The sequence below is a fragment of the Bos mutus genome, chromosome 13 (assembly GCF_027580195.1).
Source record: "Bos mutus isolate GX-2022 chromosome 13, NWIPB_WYAK_1.1, whole genome shotgun sequence".
NCBI classification, from domain to species: Eukaryota; Metazoa; Chordata; class Mammalia; order Artiodactyla; family Bovidae; genus Bos; species Bos mutus.
This window is the reverse complement of record NC_091629.1, coordinates 50,337,139-50,360,399: the sequence shown is the minus strand read 5'-3', so window position 1 is coordinate 50,360,399 and position 23,261 is coordinate 50,337,139. Positions and strand designations below refer to the sequence as shown.

Here is a 23,261-nt window from a genome sequence, read left to right as displayed (position 1 = left end):
TCTTGACCAACTAGACCAGAAACAAAGGGATGGAATGCAGAGAATGAGTTTGTTATAAAATGAATCACTGGTGGCTTTGGAGTCAGCTTTATCTCTCTATCAGATTAGTGTATTGGATAGTTAAAATTAATTTTAAAGCTCTAATTTGTAAATTTTTTTCCCTCTCAAAAGATATTTTGATGTAAAGAATGCCTTACTCTTTTATTTTTTCTCCTGAATGTTTAGATTTAAAGCCTTAGTTCAAACAGAATAGTCTAGTTTAGGAGTATCACAGTAAGGTTACCAATTCTTAAAATAACAAAACAGAATGCTTTTTGAATGATCAGAAATCATTTTAGAATCTTTCAGGACCTTTGAGTCATTTTCATTAGTATCAGTTCATACAAAGACTCTGTATATAAAAGATTAAACTGAACTGAATTTACATTGAACTGAATTTACTCTGATATGTTTAAAAACAACTTGACAGAGACAGACAAATACTACATGATCTCATTTATATGTGGAATCTAAAAAACAAGCTCATAAATACAAAGAGCAGGTTAGTCGTTGCTAGGGGCGAGGGAGTGGGTGAAATGGATGGATGAAGGGAGTCAAAAGGTACAAACTGGAAGATATAAGTAAATCATGGGGCTATAATGTATAGCATGGTAACTATAGTTAATAACACCATATTGCATATTGAAAGTTGCTAACAGGATAGATCTTTAAAGTTCTTATCACAAGAAAAGAAATTATAAGTATGTGGTGGATGTTGACTTATTGTGGTGATCTTTTCACAGTATGTGTCAATAGTGAATCATGTTGTACACCTGAAACTAATAATGTTTTATGTCAGTTGTATCTCAATAAACATCAACAGTAAAATCTGGTGTCTCATTTACTTAACATTCCTTTCATGTGCTCATAAAAACAATGTAGAATATAGGGGAATTTTTAAAATGATTTTGCTCTCAGAGTCATTTTTGAAGTCAAACATTTTAGTGTATTATGTGACATTTTAGGCTTTCTAGCCATTTTACCTGAACCAAAAAAAGAGACTTCTGATTTCTTAAAAAGTTATATATTTATAATGGTCATAATGCTCATAAATCAAGCCATTTAGTTTTAGTATTTATCACTTTACATAGTTCACAGCATAGATAGAATAGCACAAAGCATCTTTTCCCAAAAATTGTTTAGGCTAGTTTTACAAAGAGAATTTTGTTTTAATATATTTTATTTAGCCACAGCAGTGAACTGATACTGTAAAATAGGTATTTTATGTAATTTAATGCATCAGCAGCCTTAGGTGTTTATTAATCTTGACCAAAAGCCCATCTTCATGGTAAGACATAAATTTGAGAAATTATTGACTTGTTTTTTTGCATCAGTGTGCTATGTTTTGTCTTAGGTCTATCATTTGGCAAGTGTACGCTTACGTGATTTATGTTTAAAACTGGATGTTTCAAATGAGTTAAGAAGGAAGATATGGACATGTTTTGAATTCACTTTAGTTCACTGTCCTGATCTGATGAAAGACAGACATTTGGATCAGCTCCTCCTTTGTGCCTTTTATATCATGGCAAAGGTAATGTATAAGGTGGGGGAAGCTCCTTGCTGTCCTTACCTATATTTGAAGCATGAGGTGAAAATCTGTTGCACTCATTAGTTTACCTTAAGTGCTATAAGCCAACAGTGCCCACCTTCATTAATTAGGTGGTAAATTCCAGCTAATGCAATTGCAGGCCATTTGTAGTAAAGTGGTTCTCCACACTATTAATAGAGAACCATTTCCATCTCCACCCCTGTAACACCTCTAATCTTATACTTTAAAGTAATAATTCTAGATCATTACGTTTTAAGTGAGTAACAGAGACTCAGAGCTGAAAGTAACTTGGCCAAAATTACACAATTAGTGACAGCCTGTGATCTCCTGATTCATAATTTGATGTAAAATAGCTTCTATACTATATTCCTTTTTAGTGATTTATTCCATTACCTCAGAAGAGCATTTTATTTTCTGGTTGCTACAACATGTTTTAAGTCATAAAATGGCATATCTTTCTTGTTTTAAAAATTCTAATGTGTCTATAACATTCATCTGTAACTTTGGTCTTGATCATATTGGCCACAGATCCTAGCAGATGAGCATGTTACAACCTAATTTTTCAGCTTCTTGAGGCAAAGGACATGTTTTCGAACTCATTTGTGACTTCCTTTTCACATTGCCTCTTTAAAATCTCTATACAAAATATGTATTAATAAATATTGTTAATTAACCTTTTTTTAAGTTATTACTATTTTTAAATTATTTCTCTTAAGGATACCAGAACTCTAAAAACCAGCCATGGGTTTCTAATTTAGAGAGTTAATTTCCTTCTATGGTTACAATTTTTATGCATTTATTCCGGAACCACTAGATAAATACAACACAAAAGACCACATAGTTATTCCCCTTTTATAGTCACATGCTACATTGGCATCCATACCAATAATGCTTTATATTTGTATTCTCTTTCCACTTTTAAAACCACACCTATATGCATATTTCATTTATTTTACCATTCTAAGAATCTCCAGGGAATTACCCAGGAGTCCATTGGTTAGGACTTTATGGTTTCACTCCTGAGGGCATTGGTTTAATCCCTGGTGGGAACTGAGATCCTGTAAGATATACAGCAAGGCCAAAAAAAAAGGAAAGAATCTCCGAAGTCCGAACACTAATGACAACAAAACCCAAAGTTGTCCCAGAACTGATAATACCGCTGGGTTTCCCAGCAGAAGCAAACTGCTTTGAGGCATGAAACACTCAACCCTTAAGCCATTCAGTATTCACATAAGTAAAACCCTTACTAAAGTAGAACTAAAAAAATCAAAAATTATAAAACATTCAAGGAAATGAATCAATATAAGTATGTCAACAGATAAAATTTAGAGCAGGTTAGATATTGAAAATTTTAGTTAATGAAATTATTGACCTCAAAGTAGGCAGTTAATATGTTTAAAAGGATTTAGTGTATACAAGAAAATTCATTTTATGAATAAAGACCAAGTTACTTTAAAAAGGACCCAAAAATTAAAAAAAAATTTTAAATAAAAAGGACCCAAAAGATGTCAAAAAGAACTGAAGGAAACTTGGAATGGAAACCCAGTGAAATTTGGATGGAAACAAAATTCCAACCCAAAAAGACTCAATAGATTAGAATATAGATCTGTGGAAATAAAAAGCAATGTATCACATAGAGATAGAAAATACAAAAAAATTAAGAGACAGAGTGGCAAAACATTTTTTTCTTGTTCCCTTTTTCTTTTGTTCTCTTGTGATTTGATGACTAACTTTAGTGTTGTGTTTCATTTCCTTTTTCTTTTTATCTGTTGTAGATTTTTGATTTCTGGTTACTATGAGGATTTGCTATAGCAATCTATGTAGAAACAAGATTGTTTTAAGTTCCTCATCTTTACAAGTGCATTTCCAATATCTTGCATTTGTATTATCTCCTCATAATTGTTGGTTTTGATATCATATTTGTGTATGGATGATTTCCTACCTTTTGTGTGTGCTTGTGTATATTTGCCTTTACGGGTGAGCGTATCCATTTGTAATTTTCTTGTTTCTAGTTGTGGCTTTTTCTATTTAGAGAAGTTCCTTTAGCATTTGTTGCAGAGCTGGTCTGGTGGTACTGAGTTCTGTTAGCTTTTACTTGTCCATAAAACTTTTGATTTCTCTGTCAAATCTGAATGAACACCTTACTGGGTAGAGTATTCTTGATTGTAGGTTCTTCCCTTTCATCAGTTTAAATGTATCATGACACTTCCTTCTGGCCTGTAGAGTTTCTGCTAAGAAATCAGCTGATAAACTTATAGTTCCCTTGTATGTTGTCATTTTTCTCCTGTTGCTTTTAATATTTTTTCTTGGTCTTATTCTTGTCAACTTGATTACTGTGTGTGTCTTGGCATGTTCTTTCTTGGATTTATCCTGCCTGGAACTCTGCAATTCCTGGACTTGAGTGAATGTTTCCTTTCCCATGTTAGGGAGGTTTTTCAGCTATTATCTTTTTGAACTTTTTTTCATATCCTTTCTCTCTTCTCCTTCTGAGACCACCCCTATAATGTGGAATGCTGATGTGTTTAATGTCCCAGATGTCTCTTAGACTGTCTTCGTTTCTTTTCACTCTTTTAAAATTCTCTTCCACAGCAGTGATTCCCACCATTCTGTCTTCAGGTCACTTATCTGCTCTTCTGCCTCAGTGTTCTGCTAGTGTATTTTTCATTTCAGATGTTTTATTGTATATCTCTGTTCTTCAGTTCTTCTAGGTCTTCATTAAACGTTTCTTACATCATCTTGATCCTTGCCTCCATTCTTTTTCTGAGATCCTTGATCATCTTCAGTATCATTATTCTGAATTATTTTTTATGGAATGTTGCCTATATCCACTTTTAAATAAGTACGTAAAAACTAATAAAACTGAAGACTACAGGAGAGTCAGCAGATCTGAGTTTTCTTATGTTCTTTTTTATAAAGAAAGGCATTTTGTGGTTTAAAAATACATTTTCAGTAGAGTTATACCATAATAATCTTAGTGCTTTTGATTAATGAAACTATCTGCTGAGTTCCCACAGGCCACAAAGCCTGAACTTTTAAGGTAGTAGAAGTCATAAATGGTAGTGGTTTTTAGTTATGAAGTGGCCTGGGGTTAATAGCTTTCTGCAAGACTGCTCTCAGTGCCAACTGGTAATTGAAGTTTTTGTTTAGAGCCATTTTTCTTTTAAAAGCAATTGATGAATGAGGTTTTTATTTTCCTTAGGTAACAAAAGAAGAAAGAACTTTTCAAGAAATAATGAAAAGTTATAGGAATCAGCCCCAAGCTAATAGTCACGTGAGTTACATTATTTTTCCTCCTGTCCCGAAATAGATTTGTACTATTTCTCTGCTGATAAGTCATATAAAAGGTAAACTTCTTTTCTAGGTTTACTATAGATATTTGGTTTTATGGATACCATTAAACTTGAGACAATTTTAATCAAAAAAGTTTCAATAGAAGCCAAAAATCTTGCTGTTTCTGACTAATCTACATATTTGCATGTACTTCTCACACATTCTCTTATTCCATGTGTCCATTTGTTGAGTGGGGATGTTTTTCACTAGAAAATCTAATGAAAAATATTTATAATAATAACATTCTTTAATTATATGAGATTTGATTCTCTGATGATATTTAAATCCAGTGAAATTTGAAGATATATTAAGTCAAGTTTCTTTTTTCCATTTGCTAAGAATCTTAATGTTTGTATCTTTGAATTTGAATAGATGTCAGTCATTTTTTATATAATAGCCCTGGTAAGAATTCTATACAACATTTCAGTCATGGAAATATAAAATGTTAGCATAGTGGCCTGGCACATGGTAAGCATTTAATAACTGTTAGCTCTACATGATTTTTATTGTTGTTCTGAAGAACACAGGATTAGTTTACAGTAAGGCTTTGGCCGTTCAACAGCCTGATTGCTCTAAAGGAACATATTGGCCTCCTCTGTGGCCCCAGTGATCTGCCATCTTAGACTAGAAGAGAGAAAATAGTAGCTGAGATAACCCTGGCCCCAGTACTAGTAGCCGTACCCTTCTGTAGGAGAGCCCCACAGGTAGTTTCACTTCTTTACTGAAGCCCCAAATACACTGCTAGCAGTATAGAGATACTAGAAGAGCCAAGTATAGGCATTTCTTATATCCTGTGATAGACTAGAAGAGGCCTGGTTTCTGGGCCTCTTCAGAAAAATCGTTCAGAAACAGAGCTTAGAGAGGTTCAGAACATCCCTAAGTTCATTAAGGCAAAGTTAATGTGGGTCAAAATTGGGTCAGGGGATTTCCCTCATGATCCAATGGTTAAGAATCCACCTTCCAATGCAGGGGACATGGGTTTGATCCCTGGTAGGATAATTCATATCCCACATGCCGTGGGGCGGCTAAGCCCATGCACCACAACTAGAGAGCCCACAATCTGCAACTAGTGAGCCACGCACTCTAGAGCCCATGCTTTGCACCAAAAGAAGTCCTGACACGCTGCAGCTAGAGAAGGCCAGCATGCCACAACAAAGACCCAGCGCAGCCAAAAAAAAAGTCATGCCACAGCTTCCTAAAAATTCTCTCAATACCATTATCCATAGGATGAGGGAGAATGGGCATGCTTTTCAGTTACCCTGGAGGTTAAAAACAGTTTAGGAGCAGAGAGGAGAACATATTTTCATGTGCCCACCTGAAAAGACTTGGTATGGGATTGGAACAGGAAAGCAAGCCCCAGAGAGATCAAATGAGTCTCACGTAAGGAATTAAAGGGAGGAAGGAATAGGCTCAGATCTTTTAAGTAGCTTTTAATTGGCAAAACTTGCTCATCAGTGTTTAGTTGCTGCTGACTTAATTCTTCTAATTTGTAACCTCCTAAATGGCATATTTCAGGTGGTAGGCTCTGCTTAATAGCTCCTCTTCTAAGATGTTTGCAGTAATCTACAGGCTTAAAGCTCAACATTCAGAAAACTAAGATCATGGCATCCGGTCCCATCACTTCATGGGAAATAGATGGGGAAACAGTGGAAACAGTGTCACACTTTATTTTTGGGGGCTCCAAAATCACTGCAGATGGTGATTGCAGCCATGAAATTAAAAGACTCTTACTCCTTGGAAGAAAAGTTATGATCAACCTAGATAACATATTCAAAAGCAGAGACATTACTTTGCCAACAAAGGTCCATCTAGTCAAGGCTATGGTTTTTCCAGTGGTCATGTATGGATGTGAGAGTTGGACTGTGAAGAAAGCTGAGTGCCGAAGAATTGATGCTTTTGAGCTGTGGTGTTGGAGAAGACTCTTGAGAGTCCCTTGGACTGCAAGGAGATCCAACTAGTCCATCCTAAAGGAGGTTAGGCCTGGGTGTTCTTTGGAAGGAAGGATGCTAAAGCTGAAACTCCAATACTTTGGCCACCTCATGCAAAGAGTTGACCCATTGGAAAAGACTCTGATGCTGGGAGGGATTGGGGGCAGGAGCAGAAGGGGACGACAGAGGATGAGATGGCTGGATGGCATCACTGACTCGATGGACGTGAGTTTGAGTGAACTCTGGGAGTTGGTGATGGACAGGGAGGCCTGGCGTGCTGCAATTCATGGGGTCGCAAAGAGTAGGACACAACTGAGCGACTGAACTGAACTGAATAACATCTTGCCCTTAATTATCACCCTTACAGACAAATACTTTTTAATTGGCTTGATATCTTGCTCTTCTTATTTTGGTTTTGCTTAACCTGTGCCTGTTTGTGACTCAACAGTCCTTTATTTCCCTTATGACCTATAGGTCTATAGAAGTGTACTATTGAAAAGTATTCCAAGAGAAGTTGTGGCATACAGTAAAAACCTGAACGGTGATTTTGAAATGACAGATTGTGGTAAGTTGCCCAATTTAGCATTCTATATGTAGTATACCTTTGGTTATATATTTGGTTACATACTACAGTGGGTGTCTTGGAGTTACTTATGTAGGTGGGGTGGATAATGCATGTGTGTTTTGAGAAGAAACAAGTGACTTTGAAATAAGTATGGGTCAGGTACCTCCCTCCACAGAGATTGTGTATAGAAACTATTAATTTATCCTCTGTTTAATTGTGTTTTAGAAGTTTCCTAGTATACTTATACACACTAATATTGTATATACTTGTACACATTTATTGTATAAAAGACACAATAAAATTCAAAACTAAATCTGAATGACAGGAAAAGTAAGACAGCTGTCAGTGATCTGCCCGGGAAGACAAGGAAATGTCCTGTTCATTAATAAGTGTATTTGATATTCTGCCACCATCAGCAAGGTCACCTTGTTCCACCATCATGCTAAGACTTAAGACTCTAGTAATTTTTTTTAAAGAAAGAAGAATCAAATATTTGGTATTCATATGTTGATAAATTATGAAAAGGCCTCTTCTGCCTATATCCTTTTTCTTGTCTCATCTTTCCATTACTTAACGTAGACGTATGTGTGCATGTGTATATAGGTACTGTAATTTATTTAATTCCTCAATGTGAGGCATTTAGGTTGTTCTAATTATATACAGCTTTGTGAGGAACATCATTGTAAATTGGTCTTTGGTCCACATCCTTAGAGCAAATTCTTAAAGAAAATTGACTGGGTCAGAGACATTTTTTAAATTACCCAAATATCCATGATCATTATGGTGTCTACTGGGATCTTAAGTTTTAAGGTCTTAATGAAAAAATGCTTTAATGATAACGTCCTAGAATCTGATCCCATTTAAGGCCACACAGGCCAAATTCAATTCTTTTTGTATAGATATAGACTAGAGATCTCTTCAAGAAAACTGGAGATACCAAGGGAACATTTCATGTAAGGATGGGCATGATAAAGGACAGAAATGGTAAGGACCTAACAGAAGCAGAAGAGATTAAGAAGAGGTGGCAAGAATACCCAGAAGAACTATACAAAAAGTCTTAATGACCTGGATAACCACGACGGTATGGTCACTCACTAGAGCCAGACATCCTGGAGTATGAAATCAAGTGAGCCTTAGGAAACACTGTATTAATATGAACAAAGCTAGTGGAAATGACAGAATTCCAGCTGAGCTGTTTAAAACCCTAAAAGATGATGCTATTAAAGTGCTGTCAGCAAATTTGGAAAACTCAGCAGTGGCCACAGGACTGGAAATGATCAGTTTTCATTCCATCCCAAAGAGAGGCAATGCCAAAGAATGTTCAAACTACAGTTGTGCTCACTTTACATAGTAGCACGGTTATGCTCAAAACCCTTCAAGCTAGACTTCAGTACGTGAACCAAAAACTTCCAGGTGTTCAAGCTGGGCTTAAAAAAGGCAGAGAAACTAGAGATCAAATTGCCAATATTTGTTGGATTATGGAGAAAGCAAGGGAGTTCCCGAAAAACTTCTACTTCATTGACTATACTCAGGCCTTTGACTATGTGGATCACAACAAACTGGAAAATTCTTAAAAGAAATGGATGGGACTATTAGACCAACTTACCTGTCTCCTGAGAAACATGTATGTGGGTCAAGAAGCAACAGAACTGGACATGAAACAACTGACTGGTTCAAAATTAGAAAGTAGTAGGACAAGCCTGTGTATTGTCACCCTGCTTATTTAACTTCTATGCAGAGTACATCATGCAAAATGCTGGGCTGGATGAAGCACAAGCTGGAATCAAGACCGTCAGGAGAAATATCAGCAATCTCAGATATGTAGATGATACCACTCTAATGGCAGAAAACAAAGAGGAACTAAAGAGCCTCTTGATGCAGGTGAAAGAGGAGAGTGAAAAAGCTGGCTTGAAACTCAACATTAAAAACAAACTAAGATCATGGACCCAGATTGCTTTGGCAATTATGGGTCTTTTATAGTTCTCTATAGGTTTTAGAATTATTTGTTCTAGTTCTGTGAAAAATGTCCTGGGTAATTTGATAGGGACTGCATTAAATCTGTAGATTGTTTTGGGTAGCATGCCATTTTAACAATATTCTTCCAGTACAAGAGCATGGGATATCTTTTCACTTCTTTGAATCATCTTCAGTTTCCTTTATGAATGTTGTATAATTCTCAGTATATAAGTCTCTCACCTGCTTGATGAGGATTATTCTTAAGTTTTTTGTTGTTGGGTTTTTTTTTATTTTTTGGATGCAATTTTAAAAGGGATTATTGGATTATATTCCCTGTTTTGATATTTCATTGTTAGTGTAAAGAAATGCATCTGCCAATCTTCTTATTTTAAGTATTTCTAATTCCCTCAACATAGACTGATTTTTAGAATTAGGCATACTTAATAAATGACCACTGTTTTCATCAATAAAAACCTACTTCTGATGTCAAGTATGTTAATTATCAAAGCATTGGTCTTTGATTGAGATATGCCCAATAGAAACCCTATTTATAGTAGCCACCTGTGGAGAAAGAGCTCCCTTGTTAAAAAACCAACTGGCTACTCGGCCTGTGCATTCATTATCATGTTAGCAGAGCACCCCAGACTAGCATTCTTGATTAGAACACTTGAGAGATCCAGATTATAGCTTAGTCTAAGTGATACAAAAATAATGCTCAAGTAAATTGAAAACTTTACAATACTTCCTCTGAGACTTGGCTTAAGAATTTTTTTAAAAAAAGATGCATGTGTGGTGTTTCATACAAGGCCTTCTCACAGTAAGGCCTTAGTAAGTAAGTAGTAATTATTATTTTGTTTATAAGTATAAAATATATTTTATTAATCAGTATGGCTCTTTAAATGTCTTTTTTTTTTTAAGCTAATTTTTCTAAGGCCATATTCCTTACATAAAATCCTTTAAATGTTGAAAACTAGGTCAGACACACAAAAACAGTTAAATCCTCTCAAGTGACAAAAGTTCTGTTTCCATAGGAGATGTATAAGACTGATAACTACAAATTGATAATTAAGTGACTTTATTGACATTAGAACTATTTTACGGTCACCAGATAGACAGCCAGATGTGGGTAGAGCACATTTTCCTTTTAGATTGTCTGTGTAAACAAGGTTTCCTTGGTTTTAGATTACAATGAATGCCTTTTAGAGCTTATGAGAAACTGCCAAAATAGTCTTAAAGCACTGTAGTTTTAAACTGGTGTGTGCTCGGTGACTTTTGCATAACTGGAGCTCAAGGGCACTGCAGCCTACACACTTTTACAGTGAGGAGCGAAAGAGGATAAGGAGGAACGTGGTAGGAGAAATACACAACAAATACCAAATGCTTACTCCAGGGAAGTGCTGCTGTGCTGGTCAACCCCATCACATCTCAACATGACCCTTGAATTTAGAAATAAATTCTGATCTTTCTTACTTTCATCCTAATTTTGCTTCTTTACTTTCTCCAGTTTCAGATGGTAAAAACTCACTGTATGTGTTTCTTCTCAGACTGAAGGCTAAGGACTATATGCAAAGAAATCAGCATCAGTCACTTGAGCAGCTCCTCTAGGAGTGAAGGATGGGGTTTCATTAATATGTGCATTCTAGACAGTTATGTGTGCCCATCCTCTGAAACCACGTCCCCTGAGAAATGCATATCTACTGTGCTCTCAGTCTCTTTTCCCCTGAATGCAATTATATTGTCCTGGGATATGAAACTAACCACGTATTATGGTTGCATTTGTTGGCCACCTGCAGCCCTGGAATAATTTGCCTTGTCCCTTCCCACTTTCACTTTAGATCCTTTGAAAATTCTGAAGTCAGAGATCCAGGCTAAAAATTTCAGCATGTTTCTCCAGAGTTCTGCAGATAATATCTCCTTTTTTCTAAGAGCTTCTGTCATTCACTGATAGTTTTTTATGAAACCACATTTTAATTGCTTGACAGTGTTATATAATAATTCAGAAAAGACATTCTTCTTATTCATGAGAACATTAGGGAAAATTATGAATCCATATGTAGTTCATTGGTTCATTTCACAAATATATGTCAAATAAATACCATGTGCCTAAATTTATATTAAGCAGAGATCCCTTCTACCCTCTCAGGGAAAACAGATTTGAACCATTTATAGCACCAAGCAGGAAGATCTCATTCTCTTTCCCAGTCTTTCATAAGTTCTGCCTGCCAATGTATATGTTGTAAGATGGGTCACCAGGCCTACTGAAGCTTTAATTTCTGAGTGCCAAAGTCCTTAAAGAGGTGAGAATGTAGAAATCTTTTTCCAGCTTAAAGGATAACTGACATCTTGTTTTCTGTTTTGAAATGAAAAAATGCTAAATAGCTAAATGTTGTTCTTGTTTATGAAGAACTAAAAGACCTTTTAGAACTAACACCCCAAACAGATGTCCTTTTCATGGTATGGGACTGGAATGCTAAAGTAGGAAGTCAGGAAACACCTGAAGTAACAGATTTTTGGCCTTGGAGTACAGAATGAAAGCAGGGCAAAGGCTAATAGAGTTTTGCCAACAGAAAGCACTGGTCATAGCAAACACCCTCTTCCAACAACACAAGAGAAGACTTTACACATGGACATCACCATATGACCAGCACCGAAATCAGATTGATTATATTCTTTGCAGCCAAAGATGGAGAAGCTCTATACAGTCAGCAAAAACAAGACCCGGAGCTGACTGTGGCTCAGATCATGAACTCCTTATTGCCAAATTCAGACTTAAATGGAAGAAACTGGGGAAAACCACTAAACCATCCAGGTATGACCTAAATCAAATCCCTTATGATTATACAGTGGAAGTGAGAAATAGATTTAAGGGACTAGATCTCATAGACAGAGTGCCTGATGAACTATGGACAGAGGTTCATGACATTGTACAGGAGACAGGGATCAAGACCATCCCCAAGAAAAAGAAATGCAAAAAAGCAAAATGGCTTTCTGGGGAGGCCTTACAAATAGCTGTGAAAAGAAGAGAAGCGAAAAACAAAGGAGAAAAGGAAAGATATAGGTATCTGAATGCAGAGTTCCAAAGAATAGCAAGGAGAGATAAGAAAGCCTTTCTCAGCGGTCAATGCAAAGAAATAGAGGAAAACAGTAGAATGGGAAAGACTAGAGATCTCTTCAGGAAAATTAGAGATACCAAGGAAACATTTCATGCAAAGATGGGCTCAATAAAGGACAGAAATGGTATGGACCTGAGAAGCCGAAGATATTAAGAAGAGGTGGCAAGAATACACAGAAGAACTGTACAAAAAAGATCTTCACGACCCAGTTAATCACGATGGTGTGATCAGTCACCTAGAGCCAGACATCCTGGAATGTGAAGTCAAGTGGGCCTTAGGAAGCATCACTACAAACAAAACCAGTGGAGGTGATGGAATTCCAGTTGAACTATTTCAAATCCTAAAAGATGATGCTGTAAAAGTGCTGCAGTCAATATGTCAGCAAATTTGGAAAACTCAGCAGTGGCCACAGAACGGGAAAAGGTCAGTTTTCATTCCAATCCCAAAGAAAGGAAATGCCAAAGAATGTTCAAACTACCGCACAGTTGCACTCATCTCACACCGTGGGAGCCTGATGGGCTGCCATCTATGGGGTCGCACAGAGTCAGACACGACTGAAGTGACTTAGCAGTAGCAGCAGTACATGCTACTAAAGTAATGCTCAAAATTCTCCAAGCCAGGCTTCAGCAATACGTGAACCATGAACTTCCAGATGTTCAAGCTGGTTTTAGAAAAGGCAGAGGAGTCAGAGATCAAATTGCCAACATCTGCTGGATCATCAAAAAAGCAAGAGAGTTCCAGAAAAACATCTATTTCTGCTTTATTGACTATGCCAAAGCCTTTGACTGTGTGGATCACAATAAACTGTGGAAAATTCTGAAAGAGATGGGAATACCAGACCACCTGACCTGCCTCTTGAGAAGCCTGTATGCAGATCAGAAGGCAACAGTTAGAACTGGACATGGAACAATAGACTGGTTCCAAATAGGAAAAGGAGTACGTCAAGGCTGTATATTGTCACCCTGCTTATTTAACTTCTATGCAGAGTACATCATGAGAAATGCTGGGCTGGCGGAAGCACAAGCTGGAATCAAGATTGCCAGGAGAAATATCAGTAACCTCAGATATGCAGAGACACCACCCTTATGGCAGAAAGTGAAGAGGAACTAAAGAGCCTCTTGATGAAAGTGAAAGAGGAGAGTGAAAAAGTTGGCTTAAAGCTCAACATTCAGAAAATGAAGATCATGGCATCTGGTCCCATCACTTCATGGGAAATAGATGGGGAAACAGTGTCAGACTTTATTTTGGGGGGCTCCAAAATCACTGCAGATGGAGATTGCAGCCATGAAATTAAAAGGTGCTTACTCCTTGGAAGGAAAGTTATGACCAACCTAGACAGCATATTAAAAAGCAGAGACATTACTTTGTCAACAAAGGTCTGTCTAGTCAAGGCTATGGTTTTTCCAGTATTTGTGTATGGATGTGAGAGTTGGAGTATAAAGAAAGCTGAGCGCTGAAGAATTGATGCTTTTGAACTGTGGTGTTGGAGAAGACTCTTGAGAGTCCCTTGGACTGCAAGGAGATCCAACCAGTCCATCCTAAAGGAGACCAGTCCTGGGTGTTCATTGGAAGGTCTGATGTTGAAGCTGAAACTCCAATACTTTGGCCACCTGATGTGAAGAACTGACTCATTTGAAAAGACCCTGATGCTGGGAAAGATTGAGGGCAGGAGGAGAAGGGGACAACAGAGGATGAGATGGTTGGAAGGCATCACCGACTCAATGGACATGAGTTTGGGTAGGCTCAGGGAGTTGGTGTTGTTCAGGGAGGCCTGGCGTGCTGCGATTCATGGGATCATAAAGAGTTGAACATGACTGAGCGACTGAATTGAACTGAACTGAAATGCTGTTCTTGTTTACTCACTTAGTTCAACTTTTTTTTTTTAATGTTCTGTATAACAAGAATTTCTTTTCCATGGGGATGGATCACTTCATGGGAAATAGATGGGGAAACAGTGGAAACAGTGTCACACTTTATTTTTTGGGGCTCCAAAATCACTGCAGATGGTGATTGCAGCCATGAAATTAAAAGACTCTTACTCCTTGGAAGAAAAGTTATGACCAACCTAGATAGCATATTGAAAAGCAGAGACATTATTTTGCCAACAAAGGTCCGTCTAGTCAATGCTATGGTTTTTCCTGTGGTCATGTATGGATGTGAGAGTTGGACTGTGAAGAAGGCTGAGCGCTGAAGAATTGATGCTTTTGAACTGTGGTGCTGGAGAAGACTCTTGAGAGTCCCTTAGACTGCAAGGAGATCCAACTAGTCCATCCTAAAGGAGATCAGTCCTGGGTGTTCTTTGGAAGGAATGATGCTAAAGCTGAAACTCCAGTACTTTGGCCACCTCATGTGAAGAACTGACTCATTGGAAAAGACTCTGATGCTGGGAGGGATTGGGGGCAGGAGGAAAAGGGAACGACAGAGGATGAGATGGCTGGATGGCGTCACTGACTCCATGGATGTGAGTCTGAGTGAACTCCGGGAGTTGATGATGGACAGGGAGACCTGGCGTGCTGCAGTTCATGGGGTCGCAAAGAGTCGGACATGACTGAGTGACTGAACTGAACTGATAACAAGAATAACCTACAACTGCTGTAACTAAGGAGAAGGCGATGGCTTCCCACTCCAGTACTCTTGCCTGGAAAATCCCATGGACGGAGGAACCTGGTAGGCTGCAGTCCATGGGGTCGTGAAGAGTCGGACACGACTGAGTGACTTCAGTTTCACTTTTCACTTTCATGCATTGGAGAAGGAAATGGCAACCCATTCCAGTGTTCTTGCCTGGAGAATCCCAGGGACGGGCGAGCCTGGTGGGCTGCCGTGTATGGGGTCACACAGAGTCGGACACAACTGAAGCGACTTAGCAGCAGCAGCAGCTGTAACTAAGCCAGTGTTTACTGTCTTACAACAGTGTCCCCCAGGATGGTAGCAAGTGTCATGGAGAAGAGGGACTGTGCATAGAAAGTTTGAGAAATATGGAATTAAAGTGAACGTATTTTTTTTCTAATTGCAAAACTTCTGTAAGCCTTTATTATACTAACGTGTATTCTGAATTCCTAAGAGAAGGCTATAATATGCAGCATTTTTTCAACTTACTGATCACATAGCTTTTTCTGCCTTACTAAGATCCTGCAAAAATAACGGGAGTAAAAAAGACATCCAAATGGGGACCAAGATTCCCCAGGGAGATTCCCTGTGGGCTGCCTGACTCTTGGACCATGTCAGAGTTTTCTTATTTTCCTAAGGTAGAAGCATAGTAGTAGTAGTAGTGTTAGGTGCTCAGTTGTGTCCAACTCTTTGTGATCCTGTGGACTGTACCCCGCCAGACTCCTCTGTCCATGGGATTCTCTAGGCAAGAATACTGGAGTGGATTGCCATTCCTTTCTTAAGAGGATATTCTCGACCCAGAGATTGAACCTGGGTCTCCTGCATTGCAGGCTCTTTCTTTACTGTTTGAGCTACAGGGAAAACCAAGGTGGCAACATTCTTCTACTCATATTCTCAATGTTTGCAGGCCAATGTATTGAGAATGAGACATTTTTTTCACATGCTGAATTCTTTTTAATTGCCGGTAGTTTTCTTAGCTGTGTACAAGAAGCTCAGTTTAGGTAAACATCAACTCAGAGCTAGGTGATTGTTGTTAGTACAAGTAGAAGATGTTTTGTAATTCTCTCCCCCCCAAAAAAAGAACAGGATAAAGTTCTGCCTGGTGTCACAAGCTACCCTAGAGTTACACTAAAAAATATGAAAGCACCTTGGGGCAAGCAATAATTTTATAGCTGAGGATGATGCCTATAGACAGCATTAAGTTCCTGTTGTGCATGAGAAAATAAGGCTTTTTGAACACTTGTCACCTGCCATGTATTTGCAGAAAAGTAAACATAAGCAATTCACCTTGCTTCTTCCTTAACCTCTGAGGATACACTTTACCTTTTAGAGTCTTTCCACCTTTTCCAAAGAGCCAGTAAGAATATCTGCAGTCCTTTTTGTTATCTGAAGCTCAGGATTTACCACTGTTACCCATATTCTGAAGCTCAGTTTAGGCAAATTTCAACCCAGGGCTGGTGCCCCTCTGAGAGTCACCGGTGACAGTGGGTTCAAAGGAATGGTTGTGAAAACATTCTTGCTGAAGTGATATCTAGAGAATAGAGCACCCATTTAAGTTTACATGTTTGTATTTCTCAAGTTTCCAATTTATCCATAATATAGGTAGATTTCTGAACTTTTCTAAAATAGGTCATTGTCTTACATAAATATTTAGGTTTATTTGATTTTTTTCACTTTTATATTGTAGAGAGAGTTGTGTTTCAGATCCTCAAATTATAGATTAAGGTACACCTATCACAACATTGAATTCTTTTAACAGACTTGGAAGATGCTACAAAAACACCGGACTGCTCCAGTGGTCCAGTGAAAGAGGAAAGAGGTGATCTTATCAAATTTTACAATACAATATATGTAGGAAGAGTGAAGTCATTCGCATTGAAATATGACTTGTCAAATCAGGACCATGTGGTACGTTTTTTATTTTACTACTTTATTAATATCTGTTCTCATAATTGGTTTACTCTGAGTTTATTTTGGTAGATAAGTATTTCAAAGTTAAAGCCTTACTGATACATTTTACAGGAGAAAACATGCTAGTGATTAATCAGCGTGATTAAGGCTGTGATAAAACAGACTAGAGAAAATTATGGAAATTTCATCCATACTGTGATTATACATTTCTAGAAATTATGGATGCATATGGGCAAGGAGTCAATGGGAAATGGAGCAATGAAAACAATTCTGGTGGTTTTTTCCCTTGGTTTTGATTTCTGTTGTTATATTTCTGAGAGAAATGTTTTTCTCAAGATAAAGAGAAAAGGAAATAAATAGGCTTAAGTCAATAATAGAAACAACGCTAAGAAATTTTTATGCTGTATCTAGATTTGACACTACCAGCAGGCCTTTGTAAGTGTTATCAGTGTATAAGCTGATGTTGGTTCCCAAAAGAGCAGACTTCAGTTATAAGAAAGGAACCGAGTAGAAGCTGCATTCAGGCAGTAGCTATATACGTGTCTGTGTCTTTACATTTCTTTCCTTGTCCCTTTCAATGAATATGAGCTGACTATCCTCAGAGGCCATGACTACTCATTCTCCTCCCTCAGTTCCACACATCCCCCCACCATGTGCTATACTGAGGATATCTCTAACATCAGCTAATTGGGAAAAAAACAAAACTAGTTTTCCTAGCTTCAGGTGAAGATGATGAATGAAATAGTAATTAAGGAGTCATCCCCATTTGTGCTTGGAATAGAACATTGTATAGATTATTAACAGTGCAGTTCCTTCTCACTTTATCTCTGAGTCCTTTGCATTTCAGCATAAAGTCTTATACTTTGTACTAGTAACTCAATCAGTAAAAGAATCTCCCTGCAATGCAGAAGACGGGAATTTGGTCCTATGGTTGGAAAGATCCCCTGGAGAAGGAAATGGCAAGCCACTCCAGTATTCTTGCCCGAGAAATCCAATGGACAGAGGAGCCTGGTGGCTATAGTACTTGGGGGTCAAAAGAGTTAGACATAGTGACTAAACCACCAGGCATAAAGTCTTAACCATTTTATTAAGAGATTTGTTCCTTGTTGGACTCTTCTTGCTGGCCCACAGAATACTCTGTCTCTCTCATTCTCTGAGCTACTAATCTGGTTGTGGGTATATATGTGTGGACTCTTAAGACTCTTGAGACACCTTTGGTGATCAAAGGTGCATGGAGATCAAACCAGTCAACCCTAAAGGAAATCAACCCTGAGTATTCATTGGGAGGACTGATGCTGAAGCTGAAGCTCTATTAACATTGGCCACCTGATGTGAAGAGCCAACTTATTGGAAAAGACCCTGATGCTGCAAAAGATTGAGGACAAGGTGCGGAGGGGAAGACAGGATGAGATGGTTAGCTAGCATCACTGACTCCATGGACATGAATCTGAGCAAACACCATGAGACAGTGAAGGACAGGAAGCCTGACACTGCAGTCCATGGGGTCACACAGAGTTGGACACAACTTAGCACCTAAACAACAATGTATGTGTGGAGAGAGATCCTTATTGCAAGTGTTAGGACATAAGTTATTCTTTGCCTCACTTTCTGAGCATGGCATGAAGTTCCTATTCTCTTGGCTTACTGCTTCTGGGGTCTTACTCAGAATCCTTCAGGATTTCCTGAAAGATCCAGACAAATAAATTTGAGTTTATCCATTAGTAATTGTTGAAAAACAAGGGTTAATGAATCATTTAAAAATTTTTTTCAGCCATAATAAGTTCTTATGGTATAGTTCAGTTCAGTTCAGTCGCTCAGTCGTGTCCGACTCTTTGCAGCCCCATGAATTGCAGCACGCCAGGCCTCCCTGTCCATCACCAACTCCCAGAGTTTACCCAAACTCATGTCCATCAAGTCGGTGATGCCATCCAGCCATCTCATCCTCTGTCGTTCCCTTCTCCTCCTGCCCCCAATCCTTCCCAGCATCAGGGTCTTTTCCAATGAGTCAGCTCTTCACATGAGGTGGCCAAAGTATTAGACTTCTAATTAGGAGATACCAATAAGAATAAAAACATGGTACAGGAAAAAAAGTTCCATGTTGATCCTTCACCCTTATGAGGAGGAGGGGAGTGTAGAATAAAAAATATGGTGGGATTTAAAAAAAGAAAGAAAACCTTTCATCTGATAAAAGCTTTGGTGGTGGTTTATTCACTAAGTCATGTCTGACTCTTGTGACTATGTGGACTGTAGACTGCCAGGCTCCTCTGCCCATGGGATTCTCCAGGCAAGAATACTGGAGTGGGTTGCCATTTCCTTCTCCAGGGTATCTTCCCTACCCAGGGATTGAATCTGGTCTCCTGCATTGTAGGCAGATTCTTTACCAACTGAGCCATGAGGGAAGCCCTATAAAAGCTTTACTTTTATGTTATTTCAGATGGAAGCTCCGCCACTCTCCCCTTTTCCACATATTAAGCAACAGCCAGGCTCCCCACGCCGCATTTCCCAGCAGCACTCCATTTATGTGTCCCCACACAAGAATGGGTCGGGCCTTACACCAAGGAGTGCTCTGCTATATAAATTCAACGGCAGCCCTTCTAAGGTAACGTGCTCCCAAACTTTACTCCAAAATGGCAATATCCATGTTAAAAATTGGATTCCAGATTTCCAGTTAGTAATCTTTAATCATACCCCAATTTTTTGCAAAGTTACTGCAAATAAATACAAACTCTTACTATGGCAAGTTTCCTGTGTATCCAGTTGAGGGAGTTTAATCTGTTATGACTGACATGGTATTGGGGGAGTTTGCAGTGTATCCAGTTGAGGGAGTTTAATGTGTTATGACTGACATGGTATTGGGGGAGTTTGCACCAAGAGCACAGTGTTTCCCTGCTCAGGCACCATCTTGCGAAGGACCAGTAAGGCAGCACCTGCAAGTGGTCAGATATGGGGACACTGTAAAGAAAGATCTTGGAAGGGAAAGTTCATTTGGTGGATGGCGCCTGGGATAGGGAAAAGTCTGAAAGCAGAGGCCTCTTCTGACTTACACAGACAGCTCTGTGGTCACCTCCATCTTTAGTCTCATTAATGATGATGATCCAAAGGGGACATGATTGCTGTTTGCAGGTAATTTAAGGACTGTCAAGTAGATGTGTTCATTGTATCTCCAAAAGCCAGAATGACTACCAACTAGAAGGAGTTGTAGTGGGATAGGTTGTAACTCAGTCCAAATACGTGGCAGCTCCTTAACTCATTAGTTTCTTAACTCATTTAGATCCACAAGCATTTGTTACATTCCTGCCATACTTAGCAAATAAAGTTTACTGAGATATACCTCACAGACTTGCATTACCTCTTCGTAGAAGGACTTTTAGAAGACATTCTTGGATAAAATCAGAAATGGGTCTAATTGAATTCTAAGGCAGTAATTTCAGAATCATAGGTCAGAATCTGGGGAGCTTGTTGAACACAGATTTCTGTCCCGTAGACTTACTGAATCACAGAGCTCTAGCAGGCAGATTCCCTGGACAGTGTTGATGCACTGTGTTCAGGAACAACTTCTCAAAGGCTGTTTTACAGTAAGACCAGCAACATCAGCATCACCTGGGAGCGTGTCAGAAATGCAGAATCTCAGGCCTCACACCAACCCTACTGAATCTGAATCTGCGTATTATCATTCCCCAGATGATTAGTAAGCACATTAAAGTTTGAAAAGCAGTGCTTCAGAAAAAAGACCTCAAACTTGATGAAAGTTTGTTTGATTTATCAGAATCACCTGGAGGGCTTGATAAACTAGAGATAACTGGGTCCAATACCTAGAATGTGTGATTCAGTCGGTGTAGGGTGAGGCTTGAGAATTTGCATTCCTAATAAGCTCCTAAATGCTCTGCTGCTTGTGGTCTGATGTCCACATTTTAAAAACTATTGCTATAATGTAAATCCAATTTTTAAAATCACCTGAAAAGATTAATTCTAATCACCCTTAATAACTTGACCTAGATTCAAAAAATAATCCCTTCCTCCAGTGTTTAGCTTTGGATAGAGGATAAAGGGTAGGAAAAAGCAGTTAGTTTAGTTCTTTGCTGCTATTTCCCCCCTTTCCCCTTTTACTCACACATATCGTCTGTTTTTGCAGAGTTTGAAAGATATCAACAACATGATAAGGCAAGGTGAGCAGAGAACCAAGAAGCGAGCAATAACCATCGATGGTGATGCAGAATCACCTGCCAAACGCCTCTGTCAAGAAAATGATGATGTTTTACTTAAACGACTACAGGATGTTGTCAGTGAAAGAGCAAACCACTAGCACCCTTCTCACTTCTGTGGTAAAAGCACTCTCAGGTTGTTTTGCAGCAAGCTGGGGCTCTGTCTTCAAAACAGTCAACCCTGAAGGTAGTAAACATCACTGAATTACAAGAAAAGGTACACCAAAGTTAAGTGGATTTTTTTTTTTTTTACTTTTATCCAAAATGTAGTTGACAGATGTATTTTGAGTTGGATTGTAAAGGAATGTTTTTAAGTGCACTTAAAAAGGAATGGTTTTAAGTGCATTTAAAAAGGAATGGTTTTAAGTGCCTTTTAAGCATATTAATAGTCATAGAATTGTTAAAATATTTGTTCTCTGAGTTTTTCAGACAAAGTAAGGAGAAACCTTATAATTTTTAAGCTCACTTTTTAAAATAATCAAATGTCCTCTCCTTCTGGGCTTTGTCATAAGAGGGTGAATAATCTATTTTTGGTAGGTATGCTTTGAGATGTTTGTGCTCCCAATTTAATATTGAGTAGGGGTTGCGTCCCATGGCATCTAGGCCAGAGGATGATGTAGGAGCCTGTCTCTGACCCAGTGTGCTAACTCCACATCCAGGTACCACTGTGGGTTGTCCAGAGGCTTCTCATGCTCTTCCTCTCCTTGAGCAGAAGCATGTTTGTACTTAAACCCATGCACTGCCCGACTCCTTGCTTTCCAACCTTAAGCCCTCTTAGCCTGGTGTCACAACCTAATAAAAGAGCTACTTGCTCCTTTTTAAAACTATTATTACTTTGTTTTCCAAACCATTAACTTAATTATATATGATTATATCATATAGCTCTCAAAATAGGAAACTGCTTCTCAGGCCAGTAGAGTAAAATACAGAAAAGAGTTGTTAGAGACTAAACTTCGTATTAGTGAGGTAGCAGCCATGATAATATGTAAGATACTGTTTTTGAGATCATTATAAGATTGATCATTCTCAACGTCTAATTGATTCCTTAAGAATAGTTGAAACCTTTCTCAAAACGATGTTAATATCTTATAATTATGCCTTATAATTATACTATTCCATCCATGACACAGCTGCTTATCACGTCCCGCTCTTTGCTCTCTGTATCATCAGTGCATTATGAGTTTCCCATTAGGGTCTGATCACTGGCCCCTTAAGGATATTTTCTAGGGCTAGGGGTGCCACTTTACAAAGAATCAGCTGTTCAATATTCACTTTTCTAGTGTGTTTCCAGAATCTGGAAGGAGGTGAATAAGCCATTCTTAATTAATTTTGAGAAAATTTTATCAAATGTATGTTTCTTAAACTGCAAACTGTATTTTTTTTAATGCTAAATATTTAACTAGTAAAAAGTGAAACTGGCTCAGTCATGTTCGACTCTGCCATCCCATGGACTGTAGCCTGCCAGGCTCCTCTGTCCATGGAATTCTGCAGGCAAGAATACTGGAGTGGGTAACCGTTCCCTTCTCCAGGGGAATCTTCCCAACCCAGGGATCGAACCCAGGTCTCCTGTATTGCAAGCGGATTCTTTACTTTCTGAGCCACCAGGGAGGCCCATTTAACTAGTAACCCTGGCTAATTTGAATTAGTCTAAAATTTGGCTATTAACTAGTATCAATAATTATGATTATTAGGAATTTTATTTTTAAATTTTAAGAAGAAAACTGAGTCTGGTCACATTTTGCTTTTCTTAAAATTACATCATTTTTTTGTGTAGTATCTACACATGTTACAAGCCAAATACCATCAAGTCTGTCTTGAATCCTTGTATATATTTTTATGTAGCTATAAATATTGTGTCATTATTAATGTGCAAAATGTAAATGAGCATTTGTACGTTGTCTTTATAAGAAAATCTGGATGTGTTTCTATCAGTTTTCTAGACTGTATATTCATGTACATAAAATGGTTAATAAAATATTGGTGTTTTTGTGAGATTACTGAATAAAACCTATCAGTTCAGTTCAGTCGCTCAGTCGTGTCTGACTCTTTGTGACCCCATGA

At 38.2% G+C, this 23,261-nt stretch overlaps 1 protein-coding gene across 2 annotated transcripts in view; it reads left to right on the top strand.

Moving 5' to 3' along the window:
- Positions 1-23,224, top strand: part of RBL1 (RB transcriptional corepressor like 1) — a 60,579-nt gene extending 37,355 nt beyond the window's left edge. For both annotated transcript variants that reach the window (XM_005896007.3, XM_070381698.1), the window contains exons 17-22: positions 1,394-1,570; positions 4,788-4,859; positions 7,321-7,411; positions 16,847-16,995; positions 19,433-19,597; positions 21,131-23,224. In XM_005896007.3, coding sequence (XP_005896069.1) covers positions 1,394-1,570; positions 4,788-4,859; positions 7,321-7,411; positions 16,847-16,995; positions 19,433-19,597; positions 21,131-21,301 — 825 coding nt within the window. In that variant the 3' untranslated portion in view covers positions 21,302-23,224. The remainder of the gene's footprint in view (positions 1-1,393; positions 1,571-4,787; positions 4,860-7,320; positions 7,412-16,846; positions 16,996-19,432; positions 19,598-21,130) is intronic.
- The last annotated feature ends 37 nt before the right edge of the window (positions 23,225-23,261 follow it).